Below are 15,855 nucleotides of genomic sequence, written 5' to 3'. Positions count from 1 at the left end.
GTGTATATCTGCGACCACTTTATTCCATTAGTGCCGTGTACCCGCAAAGCCGTCCGAGCGGAAAGCTCGTTGCCCGGTCCTTTGCGGCCAATTTTCTTACTTCTGTGTGTGTGTGGGTGTGTGTGCGTGTGTGTGTGTGTGTGAGTGTGTACGCATTCCGAACGATACGTTTCGACCTCGTCAGCGAGCGCGTATAAAGCTAGCTAATAACGAAGCCACTCTCGAAATCGGGTCTCGTTGTGTTTTTTCTATCTCTCCTCGCCGATTGTTTTGGGCAAGTGGGAAGGATAAAAGCGAAGGGATTTTTCAAAGCGCTTTCTCTCTGCAGCGAGTATAAAATAGATCCCCCGCTCTCGAGTCGAGGCTTTGTTTTTTCGACTGCGTAACTCTGTCCTCGCGGCTCATCGAAACGCTGGATGCAACGCGGTTTGGACAGAATCAATAATGAAATCGCGACTCGGTTATATCACCGCGGTGAGAACGTTTTGAATAATCGCTGCGAAACAACATTGCTTATCTCGACGAGCAAAGCAGTGTGTGCATACGGCTCTCGATCGAAGCTCTCGCGTCGCGAAATAAAAACGTCAGAATAAAAGGCAGCGCGAGAGAGCGCTGACTCGGCTCTCTAATGCCTCTTTCTCTCTATCCGACGACGACGACAAGCCTAAAGCGAGTGGTGCAGCCAAAAGAGCTCGTACAAGCGAATAACACACACACACACACACATACAAGTGAGAGCTGTAGGCCAGCGCGCGGGACGACTATAAATCACGCGCACCCGCTCGCTCTCTCGCTCCGGCGAAGGGGTTACGTTACACATTCTCCGCCAGTAATACATCATTGTACCGTAATACAGCGTGTAAGTGCATGTTAAACGCCCTCCACGGCGGTGCTTGCTTCGCTTTGTGTGCGCCCCTCTCCTTCTTCCGGCTTCGATTTCAGCGAGATATGCGCCACGCGCTGCTCGCTCGTCTATGCGCGAAAATCGTCCTGGCCGCCGAGAGAGAAAGTGTCTCTCTGCACTACTTGCATGTGTGCGATCGTTTCTATGTACCGAGAGGCTCGGTACACAGTCGTATAAATAATATCTCTGCCGTACGGATTCGGCTTGATTGAGCGCGGAGAACTTTGCGGGTATTCTCTCCCTGGCGCTGTATGCGATTATTGTCATGCGGGAGAGAGAGCATCGGTCGGACATTGCGCAGACTTACGTGAAACGTCGGGGAAGTGCTATGGTTGGGCTGTGAACTCACCTGAAACAGAAAGGATGAATCGTGTTATAAAAATAGCTGTATTTCGCTTCGACTGTATGATAGGTTTTGTATTTTTTCGATATTGTCTCGAAAAACTGGGGTGACAACGATGAATGCGCGTCGAATGAATAATAAACCACATGTATATGCAAATGGAAAAGCCACTTGTTCCCCGCGCAAATAAATATTTACCGTCAACTTCCCAAAAAGAGTGCGTGATTTAATTTATCAGGTATTTTGAGAGAGAGAGAGAGAGAGAGAGAGAGAGAGAGAGAGAGAAAGAGAGAGAGTGTGTGTAAAAAACCCTCGTTATCACTCCCTCGCCGTGTAATACAGCCGAGTGAATAATTAGGAAACGGCGCGGCTCACAGTGTCAATTTTTCCGAGAAACGAGAGCCCCTCAGCCTGTTCCATTCCATTTTTTCCGCGAAGGCAGCGCAAGAGAGGTAGCGAGAGCGAGCCAGGAGGTTTCATTCGGCCGTAGTCGCATTGAAATCCTTTGACTGGCTCGGCTCGTTTTTCCGAGTGCAATATTCTCGCGGCAGCGGCAGCAGCGCGTCCTGGCAGGCAGCCGTAGCAGCGGTCGGGGGAACCGGGCTGGCTTCGCTCCAAACGGTCGCGTACTCTGTCTGCAGGGGGATGAGGAGCCACGACCGCGATATTGCGCTCCTGGCGTTTGGCCCCTTCTGCCCTTCCATAATCTACCCCCACCCCCCAGCTGCACGCGAAGAATATATATCCTCTGCCAGCAGCCTCTATATACGCGCCCGCGCGCATATACATACATGTATATAGACGCGCACGATTGCAAGTATACACGTGCTGTGCTATACTGGCGTATAGAGACCGCCTCGTTTGTAGCCGCGCACCGCCCTGCGGTAGCGCGGCGACGTTGCTAGACTCGTTCACGTGGAATGACGTTAATGAGGCTCAGCGGCTCTTTCTCTCTCTCGCTCTCGATTGAATATATAATTGGCGGCGGATCGAATTTTTTGAAAAGAGATTCCAGATTCAAACAATATATAATAGACCCGTGCTGAAATCCGCAGGGTGAACCGCTGCAGACTGTGTCTTCGGAGCGAGGATAGACGTCTCCTCACCCGCATCTCCGCAGGCTCGTTAATACGTATGCAGTAGTAGTAGCCCAGTTCTGGTATAGCGCCGTTCAGAATGTTCGACGCGGTCAGCGCGCCAATTACTGGAGTCGTGTCCAGGCCCACAGGTAGAGAGAGAGAGAGAGAGAGAGAGAGAGAGAGAGAGAGAGAGAGAGAGAGAGAGAGAGAGAGAGAGAGAGAGAGAGAGAGAGAGAGAGAGAGAGAGCAGGGAGCGAGAGGGGGAGACGTCGATCGATCCCCCGGGGAAATACGCGCGCGCGCGCGGAAAGCGAGTCAGAAATTCCCGCGACCGGCTCTCCTTTGAGCGACCGCTAATTTCTCTCAGGCGCGTGTCTTATCTCCTCGGCTGCGATGGCGGCCGAGAGATCGACAGCATTGGCTTTTTGCCCCGGCTATAATTTTCATCGGCGGCACTTCGTATCTTTATTATATAGAGAGATCATCGAAAGAATAAACCAATGCGATTCAATTATTGCCGAGAGAACGGCTGGAAAGCCATTGATATATATATATATATATATATATGTGTGTGTGTGTGTGTGTGTGCGTGTGTGTTTAAGTCACCCTCCACTGTGTGCTACACTCGAATCTCGTCGAGTTTAATACGCTCTCGGTTATATCCTCGACGACATTAACCCGCTTCCTTTTTTTCGTCAGACGTACGAGAAAAACTAGGGAGCTTCCGCGCGCACAATCGGGATAACGCCCCGAGCTAAACTCATTACGCACATTGTTCCCTTTGCGCGGAAAATCCGCGCCTCGAGTCGTACTTCTGATGCTTATTTTTGCGCAGTTGAAAAAAGATGACATTTTTTTTTATCGCACGCTCATGATCCAGCGAGTTGAATGCGGCCATATTGCGCAACGCGAAGGGCTGACCTGAATATTCTTTTGATGCACGCTCTCCGATGCGATTTTCAAGAAACATCGTTTCATAATTAAACAGTTCGGCGAATTCAGTTGCTGCCTGAATTTTCCAGAACTCGGCTTCGATCTCGCGCGCGCAAAAATAAAATCCTGTGAAAAATTCATCGCGACATCGATCCTCGAGTCGAGCCAGCGTGCGACACAATATTGTGTACAAGCGAAGAACTACGTCGGAATTTCGGCGTCATGCGAAAACTTTGGTCGATTATAACCCGGCACGTGCCGCCGCACCGCTGAAATAGAAATGTGCAAACCGCTGCAAGGCGGTGATGATCTAGCGCTTTTTACTCAGCGCATTTTACAAAAAAAAGTACACACGCGGCTGGTTTATTCATAGCTTTGACCGCCGCACGGCGCATTAAGCCGATCAGTTTTTAACCGCTTGCTCGCGGCGACTCGCATCAGTGTCGATATAATATGAGCTCGCGGCAATGATACAGATAACCGCCATTTGAGCTTTTAAAATCAACGAACGTGTATTGACACCGTAATCCGTCGCTCGACGATTTTTTGTCCTTTTTTTTTATTTTCACGAGCGCGCCACTCTCCCGATGATTATATATGATATACCTGCATCACAACATCACATTCAGAAAAAAAAAACGCCTGGCTGACCCAATTTTCAGATTTTTTTATTTTTAGCATATTTTCCCTAAATATACATACCAACGTGTGTTTACATAGTATATGCATCGCACATGACTGGCACTTTTAATAAAACAAACCAAAAGCTTTTTTCCTGGAATGACTTTGGCTAGATATGCGCATATTATTAAAAAAAAAAAATCTGTGTAGCAAAAAAGGGTATACCTATACGTCGCGTTACTTTCAGCTGGATCGACGTTTTGCCAAATTTTACTCGCGGCAAACGGAGCGGACTTCAAGATTTACACGCGCGCGCGCGCGTCTACATAAACGTCGGGCGCAAAAGCTGCTCCTCTTCGCGTTTTCATGCATTATAATATACTCTTCCGCGCTGCGCACATACATCGCGCACTCACTCGCGGAACAAAGCCGCATCACACATTCCTTATCAGCTTGGCGGCGGAGCTCAATCCACAATTAATCCAGTGGCGAAATGAGGACGCGTGAATTTCTGGAGTTTGCATAAGCCATTAACGTGTTCCGCCGAGAAAGAGGGAGAAAAAAGGCGAGCGGGTAATAGTATCAGTAGTGCAGCGCGCGCTGGTTCCAGCGGAATTTTGACGTACGATTTCAGCGAACATTCCGTGCGGTGCTTGTTCTCTTTGTGCCCTCGCGGCTTATCGGGCCGAGCCGATCTTCCAAATGGGACTTGTTGTTGCCGCGCGGCAAACGGCCTACATACACACCGACACGCGGCCTAGCGATTCGACTCTGTGCACGTGTGTGTGTGTGTGTGTGTGTATATACGTATACACCAGTGTGTATAAGTACAGGTGGTAACAGTTTCGCTTTAACGCCGGCGAAATCTCGTCGCGAGATGAGACGCGACGCGCGCGTTCCGCCGAGACTACTTTTACGAGCGGCGGCGCGAGCTTCGATCGTTGCGCTTTAAAGCGCCCGCTCGCGCGAAGGCTTTAGCGGAAGGATTACACTTATCGACGAGCGGATGTAGTTTTAGTTTTAAAGGCGGCGTTGAAGGAGAGATAGCGGCGAAGTAGTGGTGGTTGTTGCGCTTTTTTTCTCGAACGTGGCTACTTTAGCGCTGACATAGGGTTACGAATACATGCAGTATTTAAATTATTCAAAAATATATAAATATTTCGAAAAGCTGGTTCGTCAGAGCGAGAAGTGCGCATGCATTCGTTCCAAGAGCAAAAATTCGATCGAAAGTAAAATGAATATGGGTCGGTCGACGGAAAGAGCCGCTTTCCGTGATTTCGACCGCAGAGCTCTCGATTCCGCTTCCAGAGGGCGATTTAAATTTGAAATCGAGCACACCGCAGCCGTATAGACAGATGCCCGTAATTACGGCACTGATGCGCGCGCGCGAGAGAGGGCGAGAAATAAAAAACGAGCAATATCTCTCGAGGTATGTATAAAAAGTCCGTAACGCTGCGAAAAGTTTCTCGTTTGCTCGCACGTTCGAAGGTGAAAAGGCGAGCGGGTATATAGTTGACGACTCGACACGGCGGCGGGACGAAATAAAAATAAAGCTGTTTACGGCGAGTCCTCTCTGAATGGCTTCTGCCGTTCTCTCTTTTTATTCATCTTTAATTCCGAAACTCTCTCTCGATGCTTCACAACGCTGGGCTTTCCAAAGTCCTTAATAGCTAAAAGGGCATCCTGCGTCAGCTTTCTTTCGAGGAATATGTCTTGCATTTTCGGATACGATGCTTTATGTGCTATTTAACTAGCTGCAAGGTGGGAAAAATATTTCGAACGAGATGTTTCAAAAGCAAACACAAAAAAGTGAATAATCAAAATTATCGTATCGAGAGTACATACATAATTCCCATCGCAGCTCCTTCGATGAAATATTTACAGAAGCATTAGCCGGCTTGAAATAACTGCCCGAATAGCTCTTTTCTATCAGCGTTTTTATAGTATGTTATTCGGGCACTTTGTAATATTAGTTATTAAACTTGCCCTGCGCGAAAGTGCGACGCCAATCGCACAGAACATCGAAATCAACTCGGCAATGCGCATGAGCTTCGAATACGCCTGCATAAATTAATACTCTCGAACATTGCGCGCACAAATGACAGGACGGACGCCGCCGCTGACAAAAAGTCCCCGGCGGTGTCCGAATAATTCAACAGCGGCATGGCGGGTCGCTCGCTCGAGCTCGAGCTCCCCAATCCCGGCAATAAGTCACACACCGTCGTAAAATTCGTTTCTCAACTTTCCACGGCCCTCCATAAATTCGCCGCGTGTGCAGCAGCAGCAGCAGCTCCTCTAACTTGAAATTCCCTCGAAAAAATGTCCGGCAAAAACAAACGCCGTGTACGCGCTCGTCGATATAACGCAGACACACAGAAAACTGCACACACACACACAGCTTTCGTAAAGTAATCTCGCGGATATAGCCGCAGGTTTTTCTGGAGCTTTGCAGCACACGCAGAAATTGCGCATCGCGGCGCGCTGGATGGCGCGGGGGCTTTGATTATCCAGCGCAATATTTCAAGCCGATTCAGCGAAGGAGATTCGCCGGCGCCGCCGCTGCGAAAATTGCCTCCGCCACGCGTGTGCCTGGGATATGGCTTTACTAAGGTTATACACGCGGAGAGTAGAGCGAGAGAAAGAGAGACCGCAGTGCGGCTTTTATGTAGGCGGCGGTTAACGATGCGTATATAAGGGTGAAAGCGGAGAGGTGGGAAAGTGACGATAACTTTATAAAAAGCTGCGAGAGCGAACGAGCCGTTATAACGCGGCCCGGATTCTTCTTCTTTCTCCTCCTCCTCTCTGCGGCTTTTTCTTCCCCTTTCGGTAAACGATTTAGTGCGCAAGCTTCTTTGTGTGAGAAAGAAGCATCGTCTATTACTGCAGCAGCCGAGCTGCCGCGAGCATCTTCGTATAGTGCAGGTTCTCTGTATATCATACCGGAAAAAGGGCTTCGCGCGACGTTTGAGCCGGGCAAGGGTGTGGGAAAATCGGGAGATATCCCGCTGAATATTCGATGCGGAATCGTCGAGTCTCTAATTTCATCGGGGCATAGAGAGAGAGAGAGAGAGAGAGAGAGAGAGAGAGAGAGAGAGAGAGAGAGAGAGGGAGACATTCTTTATTTCCAGCCGTTGGAGATTCGATCGAATATTCAGTGGGGATATTACACGATTTTGCGCGCGAGCTGGCCCGCGCTGTAGTACGTGAATGTGTACTTTAGGAGAGCGGAGAGCAAATAAAATTGGTACTTTTCCAGGACCCGCCGCAGCCGGGCAGCTGGATATTTTATTTCGAAAAGTGCGCGTTTGAATATTTCACCGAAAATCAATTCGGCGAATCTCTTTCTCCGCGCGCGCAGCACAGCCTCGACCGGTTTCCCAATCCGAGGGGGCACATATTGAAGAATGGAGGAGCAAGCGGCTGAGCTTATTTCCGAGAGAGAATCGAATTTTTTCTCTTTCTCACGCTCTCTTTTCACAAGAGCGCGCAATTTATTCGACACAATCGTCATATATCCACGGAGGCTGTGTGTGTAGCGAAAAAAGCGACGTCTTATGGGACGACGAGGACGAGAAACAAGAGCGACGGGTGCGAGGCATCGCCTTCGGAGAAAAATGAAAAAGGAAAAACAAGCCTTTCGAGCGTATGGCTCGCTGCGAGCGGATGAGACGGAACTCCCGGCAGTTCGATAATGAGCGATCGCGCGGAATTAGTCCTGTCGAAGGGCGACTAGTACTTCAAGAGCGACTAGCGAGCTGTCGGGAAAAAGAGCGAGAGAGGGAGAGAGAGGGAGACTAGTGCGGACCGAGCGGGTGTAGTGTATAGGTAGGTCGCGCACCGGGGCTATATTAAGCCACGTGACTGGAATGTCGAGGTAAAGCTCCCCGGGGCTCTCCGGGAAATTTCGAGTTTCCGATAGAAACGCGCCACGGCGGCCGGGGAAAAACACGTCAATGCCCGTTATCTTTCGCACACGCACTCGCTCTCGCTACACTATATATGTATGTCTCTCTCTCGCTCCTTTTTTCTCAGCTTCCGTATACGCTCGGGGTCTTTTTGCCCTTTTTCCTCTCTAAGCGTCGCGCGCATGCTGAGCAGACGAGTCTCCTCGATAAAGTTCCCCGAGCGAGCGAATGATATTTTATCGGTATTTCTCCTCGTCATATGCCTGCAGCTGTGCGGAGCTTCTTCGCCGTTTTAAACTTTCCGACGTCGAGGAGAAGTAACGAACGCGAGAAAAATTTTCTGCAGGTCTTCCTTTTTCTAACGAGCAATTAGTACTGCACTACGCCGACGAGTCGCAAAGCTTCAAAGAGTGAGCGAGAGAGCACTTGAGGGAGACGGCCACGCAAAGGGAATCGATCAAATTATACACGCGTACATAGCATCGAGCTCAATCAATCTTTAAATACAGAGCAAAGCGATTTTGCTTTGTGACGCGCGATTTTAATTATTCGCTCGCGAGCCTCCTAGCGGCTCTTTTCCATGCTTTTCTGTTTTTTCGCCCTTCGACTCGCCAACTATATACCGATGCAGCTGTGCCGCCGGGGGGCAGAGGTAATCAATTTTCGCGTCAGCAGTGCCGTCTTCTAATTGAATCGTCGCGTAGTCGGAGGAATTCGGACGAAGGATCGCGAAAAACGAACGACCTCTCGGGGCTATATTGAAGCGATGATTAAATTCGAGCCGACGCGCGCAGCTGGCTGTGAAGGATATAAGTCTGCCAGGGCGAGCGGATTACGATGTGTTTTCCCGGGATCGAAATGAATGCGTTATTTATGTGCGATGACGGAGGCGCAAGCTTGACAAGTGGAATTTATGCCGATTGTATGGGGGGAGGCGGGGAAATTCTTCGCGATTAATTTTATCCTCCTGCGCATTCTGGACGGAGAGGATATGACACACGCAGTTCCGCGGAGAGACAGAGGTTAATTTCGCGAGCGTCTTAGCGGGCCGCGCGGATCTCTCGCCTCCGGGGAAATTAGCAAAACACGGCCTGCAGTCAAAGTTTATCGAAATGAGCCAACAACTGCGGAGTATAATTTCCCGCGGAGAAGATTTTTCCCCGCGAGCTCGCAACTTCCCCGATAAATTTCATTTAGATGTATCCGCCGCCACTATTTTCCCGCGCGTAAACATTCGGTTAAATTTATCCCTTTGAAATTCCCCGAATCCTGCCGCAGCCAACTAAAATAAGCACGCAGCGACTTCCAAGGCGGAAAAAACAGAGAGAAGAGAGAGAGAGAGAGAGAGAGAGAACGCCAAGAAAGCTCCTGGTCTACTCTCTCTCTCTCTCTCTCTCTCTTGCGGGTTCATAACTGCGTGAGCGCCATTAAAAGCGTCCTTATGCTCTTTCCCCCGCTCTCCTCTACGCAGCGGCGGCAGCGAAAAACGAGGCGAAGAGTGAAAGAGATAAAGTAAAGAGCCGAGAGGGAGAGAGCAGCCGGAAGCGCCACGCGTGATTTATTCCCTCGTCCGTCTCGCTCTGCGCGGTTATATACATGCAAGAGAAAGAGAGAGAGAGAGAGAGAGAGAGAGAGAGAGAGAGAGAGAGAGAGAGAGAGAGAGAGAGAGAGAGAGCGAGATACGCCGCCGTCGGCTGCAATTTTGCACACAGCAGCAGCAGCAGCAGCAGCGAGAGAAAAGCCTCGGAGAAAAAGGGATATATTCGTTACCGAGTACAGTGTGTGTGCACAGTCGTTAGGACGAGGGCAGGTGTGCAGCCTCGGCCCAGCGCACACCTTTTCCCTCGTCCTTGTGATTTCTGCGCTTCTCTCTGGTATACGTGTGTGTGTATTCGCGCAGGCCCGAGTGAGAGAGAAAAACTTTCCTCTGGTGCACAGTAGCGCGAACGCATATATGTATAGCCTGTACCACTGGCCTGTTGGCGGGCCGCGCCGTTACGTTCCTCCGCGCTTATTAATGCCCTCGTTATATATCATGTCGCCCCCGCGCGACTTTTTCTTCGCGCAGACCTTTTTCCGCTACACTCGCTCTATACCGCGTAGCCGAGAGAGGGATGGCTTTTCTTATTCGGCGAGACCGATGCTGAAATTTCTTAGCTCTGCTGCTTTTCTCTCTCCGCGAGAGCACGGCCAATTCCCACCACCGCGTTATGCGCATTTTTCTCGTTCTGACGCGTCTCTCTTTGCGCGTGTACGTTGTATACCTATATAATTGAGCGAGCATTAGCGCAATTAGTTCAGAACAGCAATTTTCACGACAATTAGGCGGCTTCGCACCTTATCGCCCGTGCTCGGTCGTGAAAAAAGAAGAGGAAGAAGGGGAGGAAGAAGGAGAAGCAGAAGAAGCATCTGCTATCCGCAAGCGTATAATCCAAGCGTCCATTTATAATTGAAAAACGCCTACCATTCCACGCTACGTAAGCAGAGGTTAGCACGTCCGCTTACAAGTATAGCCGGGATATAACGGACGGCTCGTGCGCGCGCGAGCGAGCTAGGCGCCGCCAGTTCTCTCTCTCTCTCTCTCTCTCTCTCTCTCTCTCTCTCTCTCTCTCAACTTGTTGCGGGAAATGAGATTTCGGTGCGAGAGCCGCTGCACAGTATCGCGCGAGCGGGATTCCCCTGTGCGTTTCTCGCTGCCGCCGCGGAGAGAGCCCGACGAGCCGCGCATTTTCATGGATTATTCAGTGGGCAGTAATGGTCGCTCTGCGCGCCCGAATTATACTCATTGGCTAATTTGTTATATGAATTCGCGGCCCATCTCGGATCCTCTGCGCTCTGCCTCGTTTTCTCGAGAACGTCTACTTTTGGAGTATAAAAGGTGAACGTATTACAATACGTCTAATTTTCCGCCGGGATGTAATCGTCGCGATAAGCTCGCCCGGCGAAACGGGAATAACGAACCTGCGAGGGCTCGCGCGCGAGATAGAGATAAATAATGAAGGACGGAGCGAGCGAGCGAGAGAGAGAGAGAGAGAGAGAGTACAGTAGTCGATCCCCCGGAAATGAAGACTAAAGGCGGCTTCTTGTGCCGGAGCGCGCGCAGATAATTAATTCCGATTAATTCCAGAGCCCGTGCTCGCCCCCGCGATAACGAATCTCGTAAATTTATTCAAATTGAGGGCGGACCCTCGCGTGTAGCGCCCTCCTGATCCTCAGCTCTCGTCTCTCGCTCTCCCGTGTAATAGTCGGAGAGTCCAACACACAGGTGTCCGCGGCGGAGGAATCGATCGATCTCAGCGTCGCCGTTGTCAACGTTGATGAACCGTATATTATTACGACCTCTGATATTCGGCAGCCGCGCACTTTAATTGAGCCGTACGCGCGCGCGCGGGTCGCGACGGAAGAGTTCACGAAGATTTGTAACGGAGTTTAACGCGAGGGAGATTTATCGGCGGCTGATTGAAAAATATGCTCGCTCGCCCGCTGTATGATGTGAGGAGCTCGTGATTCACGGCGCTCCGAGCGAGACGGCCGGAATGAATTATATCGGGCGGCGAAGCGCCGGCAGAGAGAGGGATCGACGCTCGTAACAGCGAAGGCGACTTTTAATTGATCGAGACAATATAACCCGGCGCTCTGCCATCGATGAAATTCTTCAGCAGCGACGTTCCAAAGAGTGAAGAAAGGAATCTCTCTACGCCGTGTCGAATCATCGAAACGCATTCTCGAGTCTCCTCGAGAGAGAGAGAGAGAGAGAGAGAGAGAGAGAGAGAGAGAGAGAGCGAGCGAGCGAGCTCTGCCAATAGAGCAGAGCCACACTCGAACGCGATTCACGAGGGGATCGAGCCCAGAGCTTATTGCGACGTCTGCTGCAGCGAGTCTCCCTCTTGTAGCGCTATACTCAATTCATTCCGCCGTATACGAACTTTTTTCCGCGCACACACTTGAGAGAGAAAGACTTCCGGGAACAATGGTGCCGAGATTGCACCGGCTAATCGAGATTAAATCCTGTGATGCTGTCCCTCGCTCGCTTGCTTTGCAAACGGCCGATTGATGAAGAGGCGACCGATTGATCCTCTGCCGTCGCTGATACATCAAACGCCCGTCGTAAATCTTTCTCTCGACGAAAAATTCGCCGTCTCTCGGTTATTCCCTGACGGCGTAGCGATTGACGCGCGACGAGATTACTGCCAAAAAGCCGAGAGGATATAGACACGCGCGGAGTGTGATGCGGCTTTTGTCTCTTGACAGATCTCTCCATATGCGTGTAAGAGCCGATTGAAGTTTTGATCGGGACGTGTCTCGCATATATTTGCTATAATCGTGGACAAATTGAGGGAGAGCCGCTAATTGCACGGCGCAACTATATTCGCGCGCTGAGCATAATCGAGATTCCTTACCTGGATTAGAAAGTGCTTGCAGAGCGGCTTGTAGGCGTTGGTGCCGCAGGTCATGAAGCGGTCGGGCCCGAGTCTCCCGAAGACCCTCACGTAGTTTTGGCACGTGTCCTTGTCGCCACCCTTCAGGTAGCACAGCTCCTGATGTGCGTCGCTGCTCGCCCATTGTAGCCTCTGCAACAGAAACGGTTCGTCGTTATATTACACTTGCACACACACGCGCGTGTTATGGAATATAGATCTATAAGTATAGGTATATAGAGAAGTGTCGTTCGAACCGCTCCCGAGTCAGCGAGAGAAAATATATCTCATGCATAATTCAGCAGGCTGAGAGCAGTTGCCAAACAAACAAATATAGCAAAAGTGCCGCTCTCTCTCTCTCTCTCTCTCTCTCTCTCTCTCTCTCTCTCTCTCTCTCTCTTGTAGGAAATGAGAAACTCCGGTGCAGGGGTGACTCTTTGCTCCTTTAAGTCAGCTTCCTCTCTCTCTTTTTCTCGTCGCGGGAGGAGGGAGGAAGTTTGCGCAAAAGGAGAATCGAGGCTCTTCTCCTTTTTTTCGCAAGCGCGTTATATCGCCCGATTAAACTCGAAAACGGACTCGGCTTTGATAGTCGAGGTGTGCCGCCCGCTAACGCCGATAAGGGGGATCCGTCTCTTTCTTCCAGTCTCGCGCTGCTGCAGAACAGTGGGCCACTACGCGCGCTCGTCCCGACAATGGATAAAACGGAGTGTCCGTGGCGCGCGAGAGAAAAAAGAGGCGAGAGAGATAAGGGGATACGCCGACGGGTGCAAGACGACTACGGAATACCCAAGGAGCTGCCGCGTGCTCGTCTCGAGACGGGCGCGGGCGAACTTTCTTCTTCGAACTCTCATCGGACGCCGCGTGTATATATATATATATATATATATAGCTCGCTTTTGTGAAAAGGAGCGCTTCTCTTATTTAAAACTTTTTTTTCTTCCGCGGAGCTGAGAGAAACTCGATGCGTGTTGCAGCGAGATTACGCGGCGCCTTGACGCCGAGTCTCTCTCTCTCTCTCTCTCTCTCTCTCTCTCTCTCTCTCTCTCTCTCTCTCTCTCGAAGGCTGACTTCTCATTTCACTCCTTCAGTTTTCCTGTAAACGTTTGCTCGATCTCGACGACGCGGGCGGAATTGAGATAGCTCTCGAATTCGACTAGCTTTCCGCGTGTACGACTGCAGTTTTACAGGTTATACGCAGCGAGGGGGTGAAAAAAGGCTTATTCGACTTCTCGTCAGTCGCAGCCGCTGCGACACACTTGTTTCCGCGTCTCGAAAAGCCCGGGCGCTCGTAAAAGTCAGAGAACGCAAAGGGACTGTACTAGCTCTATATACTGCCGCGTCGGCTCAAAAAGGAAAGAGCATCGCGCGCGAGAGCCGAGAGAGAGAGAGAGAGAGAGAGAGAGAGAGAGAGAGAGAGAGAGAGAGAGAGAGAAGAAGGAGGAGGACGAGAAAAAAGTAAAAGAGAGGGAGAGCGCGAGGAAGGAAAGAGCTCGCATGTGCGCGTTCGCGCGCGTGATTTAGCGAAAAAGCCGGCGCCGCTGCAGCTGGCAGACCGAATTTCCCTCCCCCGCCACACACACACTTCTTCTTTCGACTTTTTGCCCTAATTAGAATACGAGCCGGTGCACTTTCTCGCACAAACTTTCGGCCGCAAAATCGCTGTGAATATTCATCGAGTATAATAAAAGACTGCCAGCGCTCGCTGCGCTTCTAGATATATAACACCGAAACCTTTTTTTCTTATTCGTCGGGTACACGTAGGGGCAGAGAGCTCAGTTTTCGCGAAAAGCCGCGCTGTTTCCTCTAACCTCCTCCTGCGCCCGGATCTACGAGCTCTATTCCCAATGCCACGCGGCTTAAGCCCATCTGACGTTTCTCTGATTTCTCGCTGTTGGATGGCTGGATGCCTGTCGGCTCGACTGCGTATATGTATGCAGGAGTTACTTGGGAAGTTTGCCGAGGATTTTGCACATACGCGCTGTACCCGCGGCTGAAAAAATTTCATCTCTTAATTCCGCGTAATTGGTTCCGGCTTTCCGCCGTTTTTTTGCTCGCCGATGAATCTGAATTGCAAATGCATAAACGATGCGAATGCTCTCTTGGCTTGCGCCACTCGGACGTTTTCTACTTATACCACGTGTACTTATGCGCGGTTCATTTCGATCCTCTATATGTGTAACGTTTTCCGCGCGGCGGGTCGAAAATATTCAAGCCTCATCTCGCCGATCGTTTCAATTCACGACCTGATGGCCCCGAAGGTTTAATTACAAGACACGCGCTGCACTTTATAATATACGCGTGTATATGTATATACGCGGGGAATATGCCCATAAATCGAGCCCGCGCACTATATACATGCAAATTTCGAGCTGGAAAGTTCGCGTGGCCGCGCACTTTTTCATGCGACGCACAATTAAATTGCCTCATTTCCATGAGAGCCGCGCGCGATCTTCCCTCGCGCGCGTAATGGCCGCTGCGCAAAGTATGTGGGTCAAAGTTTCTACCCCCGCCGGCGCCGAACACACGTTTAAACACTGCTCGCTGCACTGTATAAGCGCGTTTATTGAAAAACTGATGAGAATATCTCTCGTGTATTCTGTATAGTGATATGTGCGAAAACCGAGATCCCGAAAATTAGCGCGCGGGACGTGTATAAGCTGTTCGAAGAGGCACATCCCCGAGGGTATAGTATGGAGCGCGCGAATCTCGGCGCTCTCGACGCGACAAATCCGGCAACGGCGCGCTTCATCCGCCGGCTCCTCGTCGAGCGACTCTGTAAGTATACGTATATATATTTGGACGTGTGTGTGCAGAGAAAGCTACTAGCTCTCGTTGCGTTCGCAGAGGGATGAGAGTGCAGGAAAGCTTGTTAATTGTGCAGCGAGTTTCGAGGACCGCCGTTCACGTGTAAGCTCACTCCGGCAACTTTTCTTATTAATCTCTGCTCGACCGGAAATCGCGAATAACGCGTGAAAAGATGTAAAGCTCGCATCGATATAGCTGTACACTAATCTCTCAAAGCATTTCTCAAAAAACATCCATACAAACAGGCTAAACGACGTGTTCCAGGAACAGTCGAACGAAAGTTGTCAATTTCGAATCGCGGCTCCGATGGCAAAAAAAGTTAAGCCTCTTTGCGCTCACTCCACGCACATCGTCAGTGCACACACGCATCGTCCCTTCGGGTGCACAAAAGCGCAACGACTGGAATACGAATGGTGGCACACATCACCCCCACAGCGACGAGCGGCACTTTGTAACGCGCTCAGCTGCGCTTCTTTTGACTGCAGCGGCTCTTTGCTCTTCTACTTTACGCGCGAGCGCAATTAGCGCGAGCCATTAGTCTCTCTCGCTCTAGACACACTACTCGCCGCGCATAGTACTGTCTTGGAGAACCGTTGTCTTCTTTTTTTTTTTTTTGACCACCGCGAGCAACGATTTCGAGGCAAAGTCACTCCTTGACGTTGGCGGCGGCATTAATCAGGTTACAAGGCGTGTGGCTAGTAGCAAGTAGTTCACCGAAAATCAAGCTTGCGGGTGTCGAGCTTTTGATTAGATCTCGCTGCGCTACTGGCGTTTGATTTAGTTTACGCCGGCAACTTTCGAAGTGGCTTCGCGTGCCGCGTGCGGATGGGAAAAATACGCAAACGTC

At 50.5% G+C, this 15,855-nt stretch overlaps 1 protein-coding gene across 4 annotated transcripts in view; it reads right to left on the bottom strand.

The window, feature by feature from the left end:
• Positions 1 to 15,855, bottom strand: part of LOC100123597 (semaphorin-1A) — a 174,579-nt gene that overhangs the window by 31,296 nt on the left and 127,428 nt on the right. For all 4 annotated transcript variants that reach the window (XM_031932025.2, XM_031932027.2, XM_031932028.2 and 1 more), the window contains exon 5: positions 12,186 to 12,356. In XM_031932025.2, coding sequence (XP_031787885.1) covers positions 12,186 to 12,356 — 171 coding nt within the window. The remainder of the gene's footprint in view (positions 1 to 12,185; positions 12,357 to 15,855) is intronic.

This window comes from Nasonia vitripennis, chromosome 5, assembly GCF_009193385.2.
Source record: "Nasonia vitripennis strain AsymCx chromosome 5, Nvit_psr_1.1, whole genome shotgun sequence".
In the NCBI taxonomy this organism is placed as follows: Eukaryota; Metazoa; Arthropoda; class Insecta; order Hymenoptera; family Pteromalidae; genus Nasonia; species Nasonia vitripennis.
Note: the sequence above shows the minus strand (reverse complement) of the source record. Positions and strands in the feature narration are given on the sequence as shown.